We start from the raw sequence: 18425 nt of genomic DNA, 5'->3' as shown, positions 1-18425 counted from the left end.
AGATAGTGTACTTAGTTTCGTAGAGATAATGTCTCCGTATTTTCAATGCGAATACCACTGCTCCCAACTTCGGGTCATGAGTTATGTAGTTGACTTCGTGTGCTTTCAGCTGTCTCAAGACGTAAGCAATAACCTTTCCCCATTGCATTAGTACACAGCCTAGGCCCTGATTGGATGCATCACAGTAGACAACGAAGTCCTCTATCCCTTTAGGCAGAGACAGGATAGGTGGGTTGCATAGGGCCTGCTTCAATGATTGGAACGCAGTGTCTTCCTTTTCACTCCAAAAAAAGGGCACACCCTTCTAAGTCAGAGTGGTTACGGGTATCGCAATCCTGGAGAAATTTTGGATAAACCTGAGCGAGGCCCAAGAATTGACGGATTTTTGTGGGCATCTTCAGTGTTGACCAGTTCTCTATCGCTTTGATTTTGGAGGGGTCCACGTGTATGCGTTCCTCGCTTACCACATGACCTAGGAAAGTTACTTTTCGAATCCAGAATTCGCACTTGGAGAATTTCACGTAAAGCTCTCCATCCTTAAAGTTTCCAGCACCAATCATAAGTGTTGGCTGTGGTCTTCTTCACTTCTGGAATAGACAAATATATCATCGATGAACACGATTACAAACTTGTCTAGGAAAGAATGGCACACCCGATTCATCAGGTCCATGAATACCACTGGTGCGTTGGTTAGACCGAAGGGCATTACTACGAACTCATAGTAACCATATCGAGTCTGAAATGTTGTCTTTGGAACATCACTCTCGTGGAATTGCAGCTGATGATACCCTGATCTTAGGTCTATTTTGGAGAAGTAGCTGGCTCCTTGAATTTGATTGAAGAGGCCGTCGATCCGTGGAAGATGATAACGGTTTTTGACGGTGAGTTTGTTCAGTTCGCTATAGTCAATGTACATCCGGAAAGATCCATCCTTCTTTTTCAAAAATAAGACCGGGGCTCCCCAAGGTGAGGAACTCGGTCTGACGAATCCTTTGTTGAGGAGCTCATTGAGCTGGCTGGATAACTCTTGCATTTTTGCTGGTGCCAGGCGATATGGGGATTTAGCTACGGGGGTAGCTCTAGGGATTAAGTCGATTCGGAATTCGACTTGGCGCTCGGGAGCAATTCTCGGGAGCTCTTCGGGAAAGAGATCAGGAAAGTTGCGGACTTCTGGGATGCTCTTGAGGTCTTTAACTTCCTGTTTCTCATTAATGACATGGGATAGGAATGCATGACCCTCCTTTCGTAGGAATTTTTGGGCTTTGATGCACGAAATGATACGAAGGTTCGAGCTGAGTTTATCGCCATAAATAATGAGGTTTTCACCATAGGGAAGATTAAGACGAATTGCTTTTTCATAGCAAAGGATATCAGCACGATTGGGGCTCAACCAATCCATGCCGATGATGACATCGAAACACTTTATAGAAACAGGCATAACATCGATGGGAAAGGAATGGTCGTTTAAGGTAAGAGTACAGCCGATGAATATGTCGCTAGCGCTCTCCTTCTCACCTTTAGCCATCTCAAGGGTAAATGTTTCGGTTAGAGGTTGGGGTTTATGTTTGAGAAGATGCTTGAATGCATGACTAACAAAACTTCTCTCCGCGCCAAAATCGAAAAGAATGCATGCATAACAGTTGTCGAGGAGGAATGTACCTGTAACAACTGTGGGATCTGCAACTGCCTCCTCCTGGCCCATCGCTAGCACTCTCCCCGTGCTACCTATTGTTGTTGCCTTGCGGCAGTTTCTCTTGTAGTTCTCGACTTCACCACAGCCATAACAGGCTAGACCGACACCCGCTCCAGATGCATGATTGGTTGGTTGGACTGGTGCCTTACAAACTCGATTTGTGTGCTCCATTTTGCCACACCTGTTGTAGAGCATTTCATGGCATGGGCTAGGATTATGATGATAATTGCACTTGTCGCACCGAGGAAGGGTACCAGCATATCTACCGATAAGTGTTTGAGTGGTAGGAGCATCGGTAAGAGTAGTAGCAGCGTGAACTACCACTGTTTGCTATTTCTTTGGGGGCTCCTACGAAGGCTGGCCCTTTCAATGCTTCTAGAAATTTCTTTTACCACCACTCACCTTCATTGGTTTGGGAGCGGTTTCCACTTTATCGAGATCAACTCCGTGATCTATGAGAGTCTGCGCAAGGCTCTTGGCGCTGTCAAAAGTGGTTGGCCTAGCGGACAAGAGATTTCCTTGCGTTGGGGGCGTCAATCCCCAAATGTATCTTTCTATTTTCTTGCTTTCCGGGGTCACCATTCTCGGACAGAGGAGAGTCAGATCACAGAATCTAGTCATGTAGGAGGCAACGTCGGAACCCTTCATCTTCAAGTTCGATAATTCGTGCTCCAGTTTATGCATCTTGCCCCTTGGGCAGTATTCAGCAAGCATGAGCTCTTTCAAGCTCTCCCAACCCATAGCATTTGCTACTAGCCGGGTTAGGGATTTGACCCGACCATTCCACCAGGTCGGTGCTCTATTTGTGAAGGTGCAAGCAGAGAATTTCACCTTGTTGGCTTCAGAATAGGAACAAATTTCGAAGATGGATTCATTACTGGATAAGAGATTGAAAACAATCAAGATGGAGGATCACTTACATTCTTGAGGATTCATGAGCCAAAATCGATGGATGTAGAGAGAGAGTAGAGACAGAAGGTCTTTGAAGTGGTTAAAGTGTGAAATGACGGCTAAGCATCCCTTATATAGGGTGGAGTTTTCGGCCAAGGGGGTGGGGTAGGGGTGTACAGCCGTAAGCTTGAGTTTGCAGCCGTACACTCCTCTCGAAGGGGTGTTTGGCCCGAATGTTATGCTTTGACTTAGAAAATGCATTCTTAGACCCAAAATTTGATTGTACTGAGCATAGTATTTATAATTAGCCCCCAAAATAATGTTAATCAAGAGTAGAAATAAACTCTGAATTGATTTATTTTAATGGTTTGAACAGAAGAAATTTTGGGTTGTCACAAATTGGCTGAGATATATATGAGAGAGGTGGTAGCCCGTTGTGGGGTCCGGATCAGGACGTGCATTTTACTTCCAGGTTTTGGAAGAAGTTTCATAAGGACTTTGGCACGCGCTTGTATTTTAGTACCGCGTATCACTCACAAACCGACTGGCAGAGCGAGTGGACAATTCAGACACTTGAGGACATGTTGCGTGCGTGTGTCATGGACTTCGGAGGATGTTGGGACACCTAAATACCACTGTTTGAGTTTTCTTATAACAACAACTATCATGTGAGTATTGGTATGCCTCGTTTTGAGCTACTGAATTGGAGAAGGTGTCGAACTCCCATTTGTTGGGGAGAAGTGGGAAAGAGAGTGATGGGTGACACGGATATAGTGCTGAAAATGACTGAGCAGATTAAGCAAGTCAGAAAAAGATTACTGACGGCACAAAGCCGCTAGAAGAGTTATGTGGACAGGCGACGATCCGAGCATGAGTTTCAGGTCGGAGACTTTGTACTCCTGAAGGTATCCCCTTGGAAAGGGGTAATCCGATTTAGGAAACAGGGCATGTTGGGACCACGGTACATCGGTCCTTTCAAAGTGACCACCAGAGTGGCTAGGGTGGTATACCAGTTGGAGCTACCTGTGGAGTTGAGTTAGATCCATAACACCTTCCACGTGTATCAGTTGAGGAAGTGTGTGGCCGATGAGTCAGCAGTGGTACCGCTAGAGGACATTCAGGTGGATGCGAGCCTGAATTATATTGAAAGGTTGAACACGATTTTGGATCGAAAGATGAAAGTTATGAGGAACAAGGAAGTGCCCCTGGTTCAAGTCCAATGGCAACATCTGAGGGGGTCCGAGTTGACCTAGGAGCCAGAGTCAGAAATGCGGGAGCTGCATCCAAAATTACTTATGGAGCATGACTTCGAGGGCGAAGTCTAATTTTAGTCGGGGAGAATTGTAACATCCGGAATCCCAGGTACATCATTTTGTTTATTTATTTTTGATGTTTATAGAGCGACTCGACGAGTTGATGTTGTGACTTGTCGAGTCGAGTCACGCGTGGTCACAAGGTTAAATGACCTACTCGACGAGTCCAAGAGGCTACTCGTCGAGTAGGCGCTGGAATGAGAAACCCTAAATCCCCGGGTTTGGGACCTATTTAAAGGAACTTATAGCCTCCTTGGGCGGCCACACTTCACATAGAGAAACCCTAACCTACCCCTTTCGTTGTGTAGAGAGCGAGACCATTTTGAGCATTCTTGTTCATTTTGGAGGAAGGTTTGGAAGAGCTTGGTGGATCTAACCAGGGAAAAGCTGTGGTTCTTGCATTCTTCTGTCATTAGCTGCTTTTCAGACTTAAAAATCTCTCATCTTGGCCACATATTCATTAGATCTCATTTTTGGGATTTTTTAGGGTTTTCTCCCAAACCATATTGTGTTCTTGAGTTATTTGTGCATGGTTGAGGTTAGAACCTCAGATCTGGACTAGAGAAGGCCTTGAGAGTCCAAAGATTCGAACTTTATAGAGTTAGAGGCAGGTCCACATGCATTTAACCTTCTTTGGAGCTTATAGTAGCATTGTGGAGCATTTATGCCATGCATGAATGTAAAGATCGAAGCTTTACATGACATTCGAGCCTAAGGAGCCTAGATCTAGTGTATGGAGTGATAGATCTGCCGCAAAACTTCTGAATGGGAGTATGGACTGGATGAACTCGTCGAGTCCATGAGTAGACTCGACGAGTCGATTAGGGTTTTCCCGATAAATTCTGAGCACGCTGCAACTCGACTAGTAGACAAGTCTACTCGGCGAGTAGAGTTGGTTTTCATAAGGTCTTTGAGGGAACAAGGGGACTCGACAAGCCCTCTCAGTGCACTCGACGAGTTGAGTCAACATGGACTGTTGATTACTTCGAGATGATTCTTCTCACTATACTTTACCTAGAGTAGTAACTATGTGTGACCAGAGGGTCATATGTGCTTGCTTGAGTTATGCATGTTTGTGCGATATGTATTGTATGTTGTATTATGTGTTGCTTAGACCGGACCGGAGGGTCCAACAAACTATGAGACCGGAGGGTTCTCAATCAGACCGAACCAAAGGGTCCAACGAGCTGTGGGACTAGAGGGTCCCACTGAGACACACTGATCAGGGGGTCTTCTAGAGCTATAGCCTCGAGTGGCAAATATTTGTACGTGGTATTTTTGGGAACTCACTAAGCTTTATGCTTACTGTGTTATGTGTTATGTGTTTCAGGTACATTCGAGGATCGCAGGAAGGCACCGGCATGATCGTACACATCTGTCTGAGATTATGTTGAGGGTTCTGGGAATTGACTTTTGTTGAGAATTTATGTCGACATTGAGACACGTATGATTTTCATGAAATATAATATGTGAGTTTATGTGTTTTTTTAAAAATGAAAATTGCGGTTGAAAAAGTACGTCGCTCCAGTGCACATGTTAACAATTTCCAGAATATGTTCAAGGCAGCTTGTGGAGAATAGGTGTTTGAATGGCAGAGAAAAAAAGCATTTTTGAAAAACACCAGGAACATAAGTTCCACGTTGAAAAATTATTGTTAAGTGAACTGTATCGATCTTTCCCATACTTATTTTGTTCATGTCGCTCGCTTTCCCGATTGGATTCACAGTTGGTTTTCGCTTCATAACTTTAGAAATCTCAACATCGAGCTTTGCCACTTCGTATATATAGGAAGCTAACAATCACTTCAAATGAGCCAAAATGGGTTCATATTTTTGTTCTTCGGTCAAAAGAAGATTCAGCAACAAGATGCAAACATGTGGATTAAGGTTGGGCAGATCTGCAAGCGTGAACTCATGCAGAGTGTTATCAGATCCCCGTGTCGCCTTAAACTTTGCATGCACGAAGCTTCCAGTAGCAATTGGCCCTATGACCTTGACTGTAGTTAGTTTCTGAAGACTCCAAGTCAGGTACTAAGGTTTTCCATAAGTGAGATAAAATTCAATCAAGGGTTTATCCACTTTCGTGTCTGGTGATGGAACATCTGCAATGGAATCAAAGCAGTGAAAAACAAAGGCCCTTTTCATTATTGGCATGTTAAATTGATTTTCCCTTGTGTTAGTCAGATTGAACGAAGTCATCGTCTCCAACCAATGAACGCTGGGAAAATCAACAGCTTCATACATCAACTTCTTCAATGTCTACGATGGAAAGAGCGTTTTCTTGCATTCCAAAGTATCATGAGCTTCTTTCTCTGTTCGTTCTTTTTCCTTGACTTCTCTCATAATGCGAGCACTTTCATTAAGCTCATGCTCCCATGATTTTCGTTTCAGTTGATTTACTTCACTTTCGTCTTGTTCATCATTGACACGATTGGATCTTTTCCTTTAGAACCCGAAGCTACATTAACCTACAATTTGTTTTTCTTTCATTTTTCTCCTGCCTTAGCAGATTTCTCTTATCCCCCTTGTTTCGGAAGGACAGGGGCCTTAGGAACACCATCAAGCATGTTTAAAAGAGCAAAGACAGGACGACGCTTATCAGCTAAGTGTCTGCGAATGGTGATGGTCAGAGTTGAATCATGTGCTTTAATAAGATTGGACAGCAAAGAATTGACGTCGCTGATACATGAATTCATAACCGCTCATTCATACTTGAGCTCATTGATTTTAGATTCCGCGTTCTTGTGCTTGATGATTTGAGCACGAAGTTGAGAAGTGCGAAGCAAAGCTGATCCATGATTTTACTTTCTGTGGCCAAATCATTTTGGAATTTGGTGAGTCGTGTAGAAATCCAAGAGTGGAAGGAGGTGTTATCATCAGAGATACCGGAGCGAAGCGTTATTCTTCTTCTCCTTCTATTCTATTTTGATCTGAAATCATCCAATTGATTGGGATTCCGCACTATCAATTACATCTGATTGATACACAAGCAGATTTGGCGACTTACAATTGGTATCAGAGCTTGGATTGTATCAATCAAATTTTCAGATTTGGAACTTATTTGATATTATTTTGAAGGGATTTTTGCTTTTTTGGATAGATCTTGGCCAAATAAGGGGGGTTTGTTCTTCGCATTTTTGATAAAAACAAGTTTTTGATCGAGTTTTGGAGAAAAAAAGGGCAAGCTAAGAAATTTTCGACACAGTCTCCATGAGTCTCATCTACGCCTGAAATCACTTCTGAAAACCCAATGCTAGACCGAAAACTCATGGGTTTTCGGTCCAAGCTACAATTAATCCCAATATTTGTTTTCGGCCCAAATGATAAAACAATAAATGCTTAGAAAAGCAAAGTATAAACCAATTTTAAACCCAACATTCTCACGTTCAGACTCCATCGAAGTACTGAGCGTCAAATTGCCTCATTAGCTTTGACAGCATTCACTTCAGCTGCAGTGTTGAGGTCGGTCATGAATACCTTCGTGTCTGAAACTAGTTTATCGACTTTTTCGGTAACTTGCTGGTTTGAAAGTGTGGAATCTTCAACTTCTTTATTCGCTTTAGCAGGTTTCACTGCATGCTCCTTTACCAAAATATTGAGCATACTCTTAACTATGGCTTCAGAGTAGGCATGACTCGTGGAAGCAGTAGCAGATGCGAGAAGAGTATCCAATTTAGAGTTCAGCTCTTTGAGATGCATCTGAGTGAGATGAGAATCGCCATCACTGACTTCTTGAATGGAGAATGGACTATAATGGAATGTATCAAAGTCCAGTGTCACACCCCAAAACCGGAACGGCGGAAATGTTCTAGGGCGGAGGACGTCATCTACAGTATCACAACAAAGCATAGTAGTAAACAAGCAACAACATCATCCGTTGCATTAATAATATAATTTAATACAAGTGTGTTCTGTGAAGTTTATTAGACACCAAAAAAGTAAATCAAAATAAAAGATGAGTCTTGGATGAGCTCCATCTTCTCAAAACCTGGCATCAGTACCTGCTTACTGATGACCTGAGAATACAAGTTATTTTGAAAGAGTTGATCAGCTTTAAAGCTGGTGAGTTCATAAGCATTTTAGTGTCATTGTTTGTATGAAAACGTTTGTCAGTGTTTGATGTATAAGTTTGTAAATGTTTGTAGTAAATGTTTGTATCTCCTAGAAAACCCTATATTTTCTACTAAATGTAGCCTTATACCAAGGCATCAAATGTTCTGTATGTTTGTTTCTTGTAAGAGTGTAATTTTCCCAAGTGTGACTATCATTAACCAAAAATATAGTTTTTGCATTACCCCTTATGTGAGAAGATCACAATGTTAATGCAATGGGGAAATAATAAAGTACTGTAGTGTTGAATTATAGTAACTACTGTTGTACTAACTACCTTAATCCGGCCATTAGTTAAGGTGTAATGTGAAATTATTGCACCATACTATCAACTAATAACACGACGATGAAAGACGTCGGAAGAGATGAAATTTGGCACCTGTATACTCGCAAGTCCCACTGTAGCGAAAATCAAGGTGTAGGATAGTCAATCTAGTATAGATCTAACACAAATTCACACTCTCCCTCCAGGAGACTCTGGCTACAAAACAAGCCATGCAGTGATGCCATGCCCTGAAATAATGGTTCACATTTTTGTTATAGTATTCTTGTATATGTATTGTATGTACTAGTGTAATGTATGTTCTCTTTGTCTAGTATGTAGTGTGTTCTCTTTGTTTTTCATCATAGTGTGTTCTCTTGTATAATGTATAGTATGTATTGTTTCTCAATATTGTATGTTCTCTTAGTTTCTCATAATAGTATGTTCTCTTAGTTTCTCACGATAGTATGTTCTCTTAGTTTCTCATAATAGTATGTTCTCTTAGTTTCTCATAATAGTATGACTCTTTTTATGTTTCATTGTACTAGAAGTAATGAGTAGTGTCTTCCTAAACTATACCTATTATAGTTTACTAGTAAAGTTGTTTGTATAATTGAGTTTATTGAACTGAGATAAAAGTTTTTATGTCTATACATATATACATAATATATAACTAAGGATCAAACGAAACTCGAACAAACAACAGGGTACTCTAAGTCCACAACCAAACAAGGAACATAAAATAAAGTGTGTTATCAGTCCTAAGTCCTTCAAACCATACTTATATAACTATATATGCATTAGACAAGGTTTGGACAATATATAAGTGTAAAAGAGTTTAAGGAAAAGGTTTTTCATGTAAGAACAAGTTTGATAAATAGTTTAACATGTAAAAGAGTTTGATAAACATTTTGAAGTAGTTTGATTGATAAAATAACTAAAAGTATAGTAAATCCATTTTTTTGGTAGTTATTAATCACATGTGATTAATATAATAACTATAATGTTTCAACTTGTATCCTCCCCCCCCCCCATAAAAGTATTTAAAATCATTTAAAAAGTAGATTAAGGGGTATGAACTCACATATAGTGAGTGGTTTGGATGAAGGTGTTGGATAAGGTGTTAGGTGTCAAGTGAAGACTTGAACACACACACACTGATCCTATTTAACATATAAAGACACATGTATGTATCTAATTAGTGATCATACCACTAATTAAGCAAGTAAAGACACCCTAGAACATGGAAAACACTTTGATTCAAGTGTTAGAAGATCATAAGGTTGCATCTAAGGGTTGTAGGGCCTCACTATGGAGTTTGTGGCCCAATGGAAGTCCCCCATGAGTTTACGGCCCATGGGTTTATGGACCAATGAGTTTACGGCCGTAAACTCATGGTAACTTGTACCATTTTGTGTGTTAAGGTCCTATGGTCTTCCTTGAAGTGTTCTAGACTGAGTCTGAAGGCTTAGGAAGGAGTTGTGGCAACATTGCACCACTAATTAGGGTTTACGGCCCAAGGAGATTGCCTTGGCCGTAAACTCTCTTTTGGTCTTGATTTCTTGATGTTTTCAAGGTGTAAACTAAGTGATTCAAGAATATAACAAGCTAATGCAAGAGTACTTACAATATAGAAGCTTGATAGGGTGTTTAAGGTCCAAGAACACTAGTGTGTGTTCTTGGTGTTCTTGGTGAAATGAAGAACACTTGAAGATCTATCAAAATGAAGAGATTTCATGGATGAAATCATGTACAATCACTAGATAAGGAGATGTAACAACAAATCAAAGGATGAAATTCTTACATTTTTGGAAGATCGGGATGAAGATCTTATCATACTTGAGAGAGAAATGGGGTTTCTTTGACTTGAAATGAAGGAAATGAACAAAAATGATGTAAACTCATGTATATAGCATGCGTTCACGGCCAAGGTTGAGTTTACGGCCCAAACTCATGAAGTTTGGCCGTAAACACCTTTTTAATGGGGTTTAAGGTTTGATTGTTGCACATTAAGCCTAGAAGATACTTCCTAACACCCGTTTCTTGAATATACTAGGCTTAGAACACTCAAACATACCCTAAACAGTTCTAAATGATAGCAGAAAAAAGTCTGACTTTGATTGGATTGATTGATTGTACAAGATAGAAATTTCGGTTTGTCACATCCAGTCCATCAGCACCAAGATGATCTTTAGAAGTATATTGAGGCTGAGGGGAGACATGAGGTGTGGTAGTATTAGAGACGAAAGCTGAATTCTTTGCCCCCGCAACAGATACGATGACATTGACAGGAGGTTCGCCTTTGGTGGTGGTGGTTGTAGTAGTTTCAGTCTAAATAGGTGGGGGCTGTGGAGTAGAAGTATGTGGTTTAGAAGTGACAGGTGGTGGTTGAGATGTAAGTGATGGTGATTGAGTAATGGCAGGTGGTGGACATGGTTCTATTGTAATTGGAACTGAAGTAACAGGAGGTGATGGTGGTGGAGATGGAACGAAGTTTACCTCTTGTTTGTTTCTGTGGAAATCATCATCAGATTCATCTTGATGAGCCTCTTCTGATTCTCTTTCTAAGGAGGTTGAGGAAGGAACACGAATCTTACGAATAGTCTTCTTCACACGCTTTTGCTTTGGGCATAAAGGCGCAGCTTTGGATGAATCACCCTTCGTCTTTCACTTTTTGGAAGGCAAAGGTAGGGAAGAAGGACCCTCTTTAGGCTGCTTGGGTTTTCCCCATTTTTGGAAGGCAAAGGGCAGAAGGACGCTTTTTATATTCCCCAGTCAGCTTGCTCGCACTCGATACACACATATACATAGATTCAGGAATTGAACCCACAAAAGAGAGCTTAGAATTATCAGTCATGATGATCTTCGTGGTGTGAAATGTAGCAATTGAAGACTTCAAGGAATCCGCCATCACTGGAATACTGAGCTTCGTAATATCACGTTGAACCACAAGATTCCAAAAACGACCCATTGAAATTTCGTTGTGGGGAGTTGTGCAGTTAGTGCTTTGTACCAATTGTGCCAATAACACATAACCATAATCGAGGCTAATCTCATGTATAGACCGTAGATAATGGTCATAAAATATTTACTTGCCCAATCTGAACCAGTGACCCTCTCTGAAAATGCCTTGAAGAGAAAGGTAAATAGATCGTTCCACAATGGGGGTAGGATGGATTTCTTAAACTTGGTGATCGAAGGCATAGGATCTGTGTAACCCATCTAGTAAAACATATCAAAGATTTGTGCAGTAAAGATTGAATCTGGGTTGATCAGCAAATCATCATGAGCAAGCCCTAGGAGAGAGCAAAACCTGGCCTTTGTGACTGAAGTTTTCTTCTCAAACACTTCAAAAGAAATTCGTTCTTCCTCTTTAACATAAGCGGCGGTGGAGTAAGCTTTAGATAGTAGCGACATAGGAACACATTCAACCTTGGTCAGAGCAATAACGAAAGGAGAATACTTCAGGCACTCTACGATTGGTAGCATATAGGAGTCGTACTTGAATGGAGCCAAATCGAGAATTAAATTCTGATTTTACTTAATAGTGAGGAGAGAGGATTGAGCAGTTTGTTCTTGAATTGATGACGAATCAGCCATTGTTGCAGGTTGGAGAAGGAGATGAACAATTGAGAGAAAGCGTCGTTTAGGGTTCGAGAGTTCTTTGAGAGTGATAAAAGATGAATCGTCAATTGATTTGAATATATATAGTCAAAGAGAGAAAACCAAGTGACAATTGCGTGGCCAGTACTGATTGGAAGCCTAAAAAAGTGTGATATGACAACTGTAGCGGCTGACATGTTGTCATCATGACTATAGGCGGCATGAGAAGTGGAACCGTTTAAAATTCAACAAGCCTTTTTATTTCACAATCTTATCCTTAACTGCTATGTCAGCAACCTTTATCTCCAACGTTTCAATATCCTCGATTTCTTCTAAATAATACGCTCCTTTCGCTTTTAAGAAACAAACATCAATAGTGCATACAAAAGCGAATTTGCAAAACTGAAAAATGCCATAAGTATCATGAACCAGACTTTTTTAAAATCATAAAGATCTTCGTGCAAGATTGTGCCAAATATAAATAAATAAAGAAAAGTATATATGTGGGATGAAAGTGATGTCAATATAGACACGAAACTGAAGATCTTGGGCATGAATCTCTTCCTTCAAAGTCAAGAGAGACTAAGAAGTGTCTGTGTGGTTTCCCGTTGAAGTACGATCATATGTTTATAAAGAAACAATGAAAGGCATCTTTTAAACTTAGGCAAAAGGGTGGTTAAATCTTCAAACAAACAATGAATCTTGACATAAGCTCATGTGTTGGATGAAGTACTCGTGTGACCAGTGTAGTCAGTTGAATGAGTAGGCTTGGAATTATGTAAGTGACTGAGCGAAAGTTTGGAAATATAAAAAAAAATGAACTTATGGGTAGAAAAGTGTTCGTCTTAGATCAATTCATAAATATCACGCAAAAAGAAAAAGAGATTTTGAGTCCGTTAATTCATTTAATGGTATTGAATGTTGGGTTTCACTTAGCTTGTGGTAAACAAATCTAAGATCATGAACTCAGACGTTTGGTAACCATAAACCTCAGTGGTATAGCTAAGAGTATCAAGGGTTACGAGTATGAGAGTGCAGGCGAGTAGAGAAAAGCAAAGATAGCTCTAGAGAAATAGATATATCTCTGCTATGAGTATGTGACCAAGCAGATAACTCTTAACTCAATATGAGAAGAGAAAGGTAGCTCGTAGCTCATGTGAATGTAACAGTCTAGTTGGGAAGAAACAAAAGGTAGATTCGATTCATTAAGGCTTCACAGGAAGTCTATTGAGGCTTAGCAAAACATTCAACAACGTGCTTCAAGGGACACCTAGTTAGTACAAAGATATGGAAATTATACCTATCCTATCATTCGTTTCAGCAAGATACCCTACAATGGTACGAAAACAATGGAAACAAGAAAAGGAAATATTTTTATAGTTTTACTAATTGATTGAAAAAGAAAGAAACATAATGGAATATTTTTGTAGTTTTGAAAATCTTAAAAAAAAAATAAAACGAGCGAAGTATACAAAATATACAAAGGTTAGATCATGGATGTTCGCTTTTAAGAATATTGAGGAGCGAGATAGGGCGAATGTTCGTCTTAGTTCGTGTCTCGAAAAAATCGGAAATGTAATAGAGTGAGTGTTCGTTCTATTCCGCTTGACTAAAAACTAAGAGCGAAAGCGAACATGTAACCCAGAAGTAAACGAGCTACTTAGAAGGCAAGAGAGGCTTTGGAACTCATTGAGCCTCCATCATTCCTAGGCCTTACAGTATTCTATTAAATGATGCTTTAGGTAAGGCCTTAGTGAATATGTCTTCCAATTGATCGTCTGAGCGAACGAAACTGATTTCAACATTGCCATCCTCTACATGATCCTTAATGAAGTGATACCGTAGCGCTATGTGTTTCATCTTTGAGTGTTGCACTGGGTTGTGACATATGCGAAATGCGATTTCAGAGTCACAGTAGAGTGGGATTCGCTTCATATTCAGGCCCTAATCTCACAGTTGACTCTGAATCCATATGACTTGAGAGGTACAAGATGCAACAATGATATACTCATCTTTGGTTGTTTACAACGAAATGCATGTTTGCCTTTTGGATTGCCAACTAACTAATTTGCCATCAAGAAATTGGCATCCACCAGTCATGCTTTTTCTATCTAAGTCGCGCCCACCAAGATCAGCATCCGAAAACGCTTGAACGAAGAAACCTGAGTTGACAGGATACCATATGCCAAGAGACGAGGTTCGTTTCAAGTACCTCAAGATATTCTTCACTGCCACCATGTGAGGTTCACGAGGGTTTACTTGGAATATATTTGTTAGCACCAATACTTTCGATTGCAAATGAGCAAAAAAGATCAATGTGTAGTAATTGGAGTTGCTCGATGACCTTCGTGTTCACTATAATAGGATGACTTTTCCTGCTTTTCTTTCCCATTTTACATGCGGCACAAAGATGATCTTTGTCATACTTCAAGAGAGGAAGACCACGCACATGATCACCAAGAACTAGCTTGTTGATGTCTTTGAAATTGAGGTGCGAAAGTCTCCTATGCCACAACCAACTATCATCTATTGCAGCCTTTGTGAGTAGACAAATAGAAGGTTTCCCTCGAATCGTGTTGATATCTAAGGGATACATTTTTCCTTTTCATTTTGATTTAAGCAATACTGATTTTTTCTTCTTTTCAATAATTTCAGATCCTTCATCATCAAACGAGACCTTTAGACCTGTACCCACTACTAACTATGAAACACTTATTAGATTGTGTTGCAGTCCTTTAACATACCCCACTTTGTGAATCGAGAATTCACCGTTCTTTATCATTCCATATCCTTGGATTTCTCCAAGAGCGTTGTTGCCAAACTTCACGAGACCTCCATCCTTCAGTTCTCTATATTCTCTCAACTCCTCCTTTCTTCCCGTCATGTGACACGAACAACCACTGTGAATACACCATTTTGTGTCAAACTATTCGTTATGAATTACCTGCAAGAATTTAGCAGATTTAGGAACCCAAAGGTGTTTGGGTCCTCGAGACCCTTTTACAGAGACTGGATGAGCAATATAGAGATCAATCATGTAGGTTCGTTTAATTAAAGTTGTTTGATCTTTCTTCTTTCTTGTGAAAACTTTGATTTTGTTGTTTTTCATTTCTTCATAATCAGATTGGATTTGTTGATTGTTAGCTTGATTCTTGACGAATTCTCTCTTAACTCTCTTAGGGTTAGAAGTCGATTTCTTGGTTTGAGCTTTAGGATTCGTGACTAACTTTCCCTTTCCCTTGACATAATTTGTTGATGCATCAGAGGGATGAGTATTTGGTTTCCTAGGGTTCTTCTTTGGAAAAGAGGGATGAGTTTTTGGAACAAAGTTTGCTTTTGAGTTGCAAGTATGACAACGAGAGCACTGACTAGAATTTGCCTTTGAACGAACTTTCATGCTTGGATTGAAAGGTTTTTCTCTGTGAACATAGTTGGAATTTTGGGTTGCCAAAATTTCTTCCTTTCATTGAGATTGTTCTGGTATCTTCGATTCCTTAATCGCTTTTGCTTAGCTAGTTGTTCAGCGGAATTATGAATGTTCACTTGTGGTTTCGCTTTCTTAGCATAGGTTTCGTCCTTCGCTGGAAGAGGTTTGGTTTCATTTTCAACTTACTTGGTACCACTTGGGCTACCCTTCTCAAATGCTAATCGATTATTCAGTGGTTCTGCCACATATCGACCTTTAACTCTCCAAGAGGTTCTTTCAGATAGACCCTTCGTTTCTTCTGCATTATCAATTAGTGCGGACCAAAAGAATTCATCACAACCATCTTTGTTGTCTTCATTAACGATGGACGTTAGTTCGATAATTTGATTTTTGTCTAGTCCCCCAGTGGCAGACACTTGATTTGGTATGGTTTAGACTTTTGTAAAAACAGTTGCTTTTGTTTTTAGTGTTTTTGGTTGATTTTGAGAAATACTCATGAATTCAACCGAATTTTCAGAAATCAAGTCTTTTACTTGCAGAGGTTCGTGTTTAACAAACTCTGAGCAATCCACTTTGTCCTCTACTGAAATTTCGCTCATACCACTATCCTCATCGAATTCAGATGTACTTTCAATATTTATTTTATTTTCTAAACTCAATTTGACATTCAATGAGTCGAATTTTAGTATAGTCTCATACTTGATTTGCTTCTTATCTTTTTCATCCAAAAGTTGTTTCAACATATTTTTGTGTTCTTTGGACATAATATAAGATTCAATTCGTTCCAGTCCAACCCTGTATGCATCAGAAGTTTCTTCGGACGAAAATATGGATTCACAATTGTAACAGTCGGCATCTATTTCATCTTCCTCTAATTCTAGAAATGATAAGATCATTTTATGAATTTTGTCACCAATTCTGCAATCAAGGTGCAACTGAGTAATATTAAAGTAAATCCTTTTAGCAATCAAACAATAAATGTTACGTTGTTTTAAAAGCTTCAAATTCTCACATTGCAAATAAATTAATCGATCCCTAGACTTAGATGACTCCAACTCAATCTTCTCAATCCACATTTGCCTCTCATCGCTCTTTGATGAAACCCTGCTCAATTGATCGGTTAGGCTAGTGTTTGTTAATCGTGTTCGTTTCAAACTATCACTAATGCTTGAGAAAGTGAATTTTAGATCATTCAATTCGGTTTCATATTTAGAAACATGTATGTGTAGAGACTCGAGAATGGAATTTACCTTGTTTATCAATTCTTCGCATTCGTTGATCTGCTCTAGAACTGGTCGTGTAGTAAAATAGTTGTCGTCTCCTCTTCCACTTCCAGTAGCCCTCGTTTCTCACCATCAAACACCTGCCTGCAAATTGAGTACCTTCTTCCTTTGCAACGAGTCCCCTTCCATGTATGGGCTTGCAAACTTCATCATCCTATGAATCTGTTGACCAGACTTCGACCTCTCCAAACACATCTTCTGCAACATTTTCCTGCACAATCAAAGCATGCATAGAGTTATCAGTAGTTTTCTTCCTCTTGATCTCCTTTATCTTTCGCATGTGATATGCCTCATCATCTTCTCCTTCTCTTCTCTCATTCAACTTCCTCAGCATGCAATCGTTGGCCAAATGGTTTTTTCCATGACAATAGTTACAGTCACAGCCAGAGTCACCAACGACCTTTTTATCCTTTTTCTCATCTTCCTTTTGAGAAGCACTTTTACCTTCTTCCTTCACCTTTTTTGAGCTATAACTTCTTTTCCGGTTTCTATCTTGTTCAAAGGAAATTTCTTTCTTGCGAATCGCTTGGGATTTGAAACCATCATGGCATATTCTTCAGTGGTAAGATCACATTCAGAGTGATCGGATTCAGATCCATCGACTGCAACTATTTTGCCTTTTGCAATAAGATCTAGAGACCCCATACTGGAAACAACCTTCGCTTCCTTTGACACTTCGCTTTCATGAGCTTTAAGAATACCCACCAGCGTAGCCAAAGTATAACTCTTAAGCTGCTCGTGAGCCTTAACTGTAGAGACACATGTCATCCATTCAGACCTAAGACCATTCATAAATGTAACCTTCTGCTCGATCACTTCTCTTCCAATGTCGTGTTTGGTCATCCTGCTGAGAACATGGTTGTAGCGATTGAAGGTCTGACTCAAATTTTCATCTGGGTTTTGTGTGAAAGCCCCAAACTCCGAAAGTAGGAGTGTATGAGTTGAATGCTTAAGGTCTGTGTCTATGGAATAAAGTTCCTTGAGCCTCTCCCATATTTCTTTCGCAGTCTCACACGAGCTAACCAATCGAAACATGTCTGCCTGCAGGGCAAATCTGATGATCCTCATAGCTTTAACATTGCTAATGAGTTTCTCTTTCTCATCTTGGGTCGCATCTTTGACATCGAGAAGCAATTGATTGTATTCTTTCTGAGTTTTGATGTTTCTTTTGGTCTCTGTGTGAACGAATGGATCTAAAGTAATAGCTTCCCAAATCAGATAACCATTGTCGTCTGAACCTAGAACGTAATCTTCAAAGTGGAGCACTTAAACTTCATACTCGTGAGGGAAGAGTATCGGGATCCTTTTTGTTGATCCAATACTGCCTGAGATGTTCAAGGAGTTAATGCTTGTGTCGTTGTGCTGCATCTTAACAAGATCTTTGTTACATGTTATGAATCAGATGTGTAAACCAAACAAATAAAAGGGTAATATCAAGATCACAGTAAGTGGTCAGAAAACAAAAGAAGAGGACTAAACAAGATCCTATATCAGTGGAAACCCTAGTAGCTCAACAAACAGGAGAGATGCATATAGGTTACACAATCTCTTGCTCTGATACCAATTGTTAGGATATTAAATCCTTAATGATCGATTAGATTCAACAAGTAAACAAAGAACACAAAGGTAATCAAACTAATGCTGAATGATTAAAAGTCACGCCTTAGATGAACTCGATGAAGAATTTCAACTATAGAGGCGTGATAGGGTTTACAAGAATTTATCTATAAAAAACGTTAATGATCTATGGTGCATGCAGGCACTATTAATACTTAAACCCTAATTAATAACACGATATGGACAGGCCCAGTACCGAATACAAAATGGACTAACTAAACAAGCCC

The 18425-nt window shown here is 39.8% G+C and overlaps 1 protein-coding gene across 1 annotated transcript; it reads right to left on the bottom strand.

Moving 5' to 3' along the window:
• Nucleotides 1-14572: 14572 nt before the first annotated feature.
• LOC111882066 (uncharacterized) lies at nucleotides 14573-17949 on the bottom strand. Its single transcript, XM_023878433.1, has 7 exons — nucleotides 17904-17949; nucleotides 17039-17819; nucleotides 16681-16792; nucleotides 15998-16233; nucleotides 15792-15925; nucleotides 15485-15650; nucleotides 14573-14771 (listed from the first exon to the last, which is right to left on the bottom strand). Exons 1-7 carry the CDS (start codon nucleotides 17947-17949, stop codon nucleotides 14573-14575), a joined length of 1674 nt encoding a protein of 557 aa, XP_023734201.1.
• Between the last annotated feature and the right edge of the window lie 476 nt (nucleotides 17950-18425).

This window comes from Lactuca sativa, chromosome 2 (genome assembly GCF_002870075.4).
Source record: "Lactuca sativa cultivar Salinas chromosome 2, Lsat_Salinas_v11, whole genome shotgun sequence".
NCBI classification, from domain to species: domain Eukaryota; kingdom Viridiplantae; phylum Streptophyta; class Magnoliopsida; order Asterales; family Asteraceae; genus Lactuca; species Lactuca sativa.
Note: the sequence above shows the minus strand (reverse complement) of the source record. Positions and strands in the feature narration are given on the sequence as shown.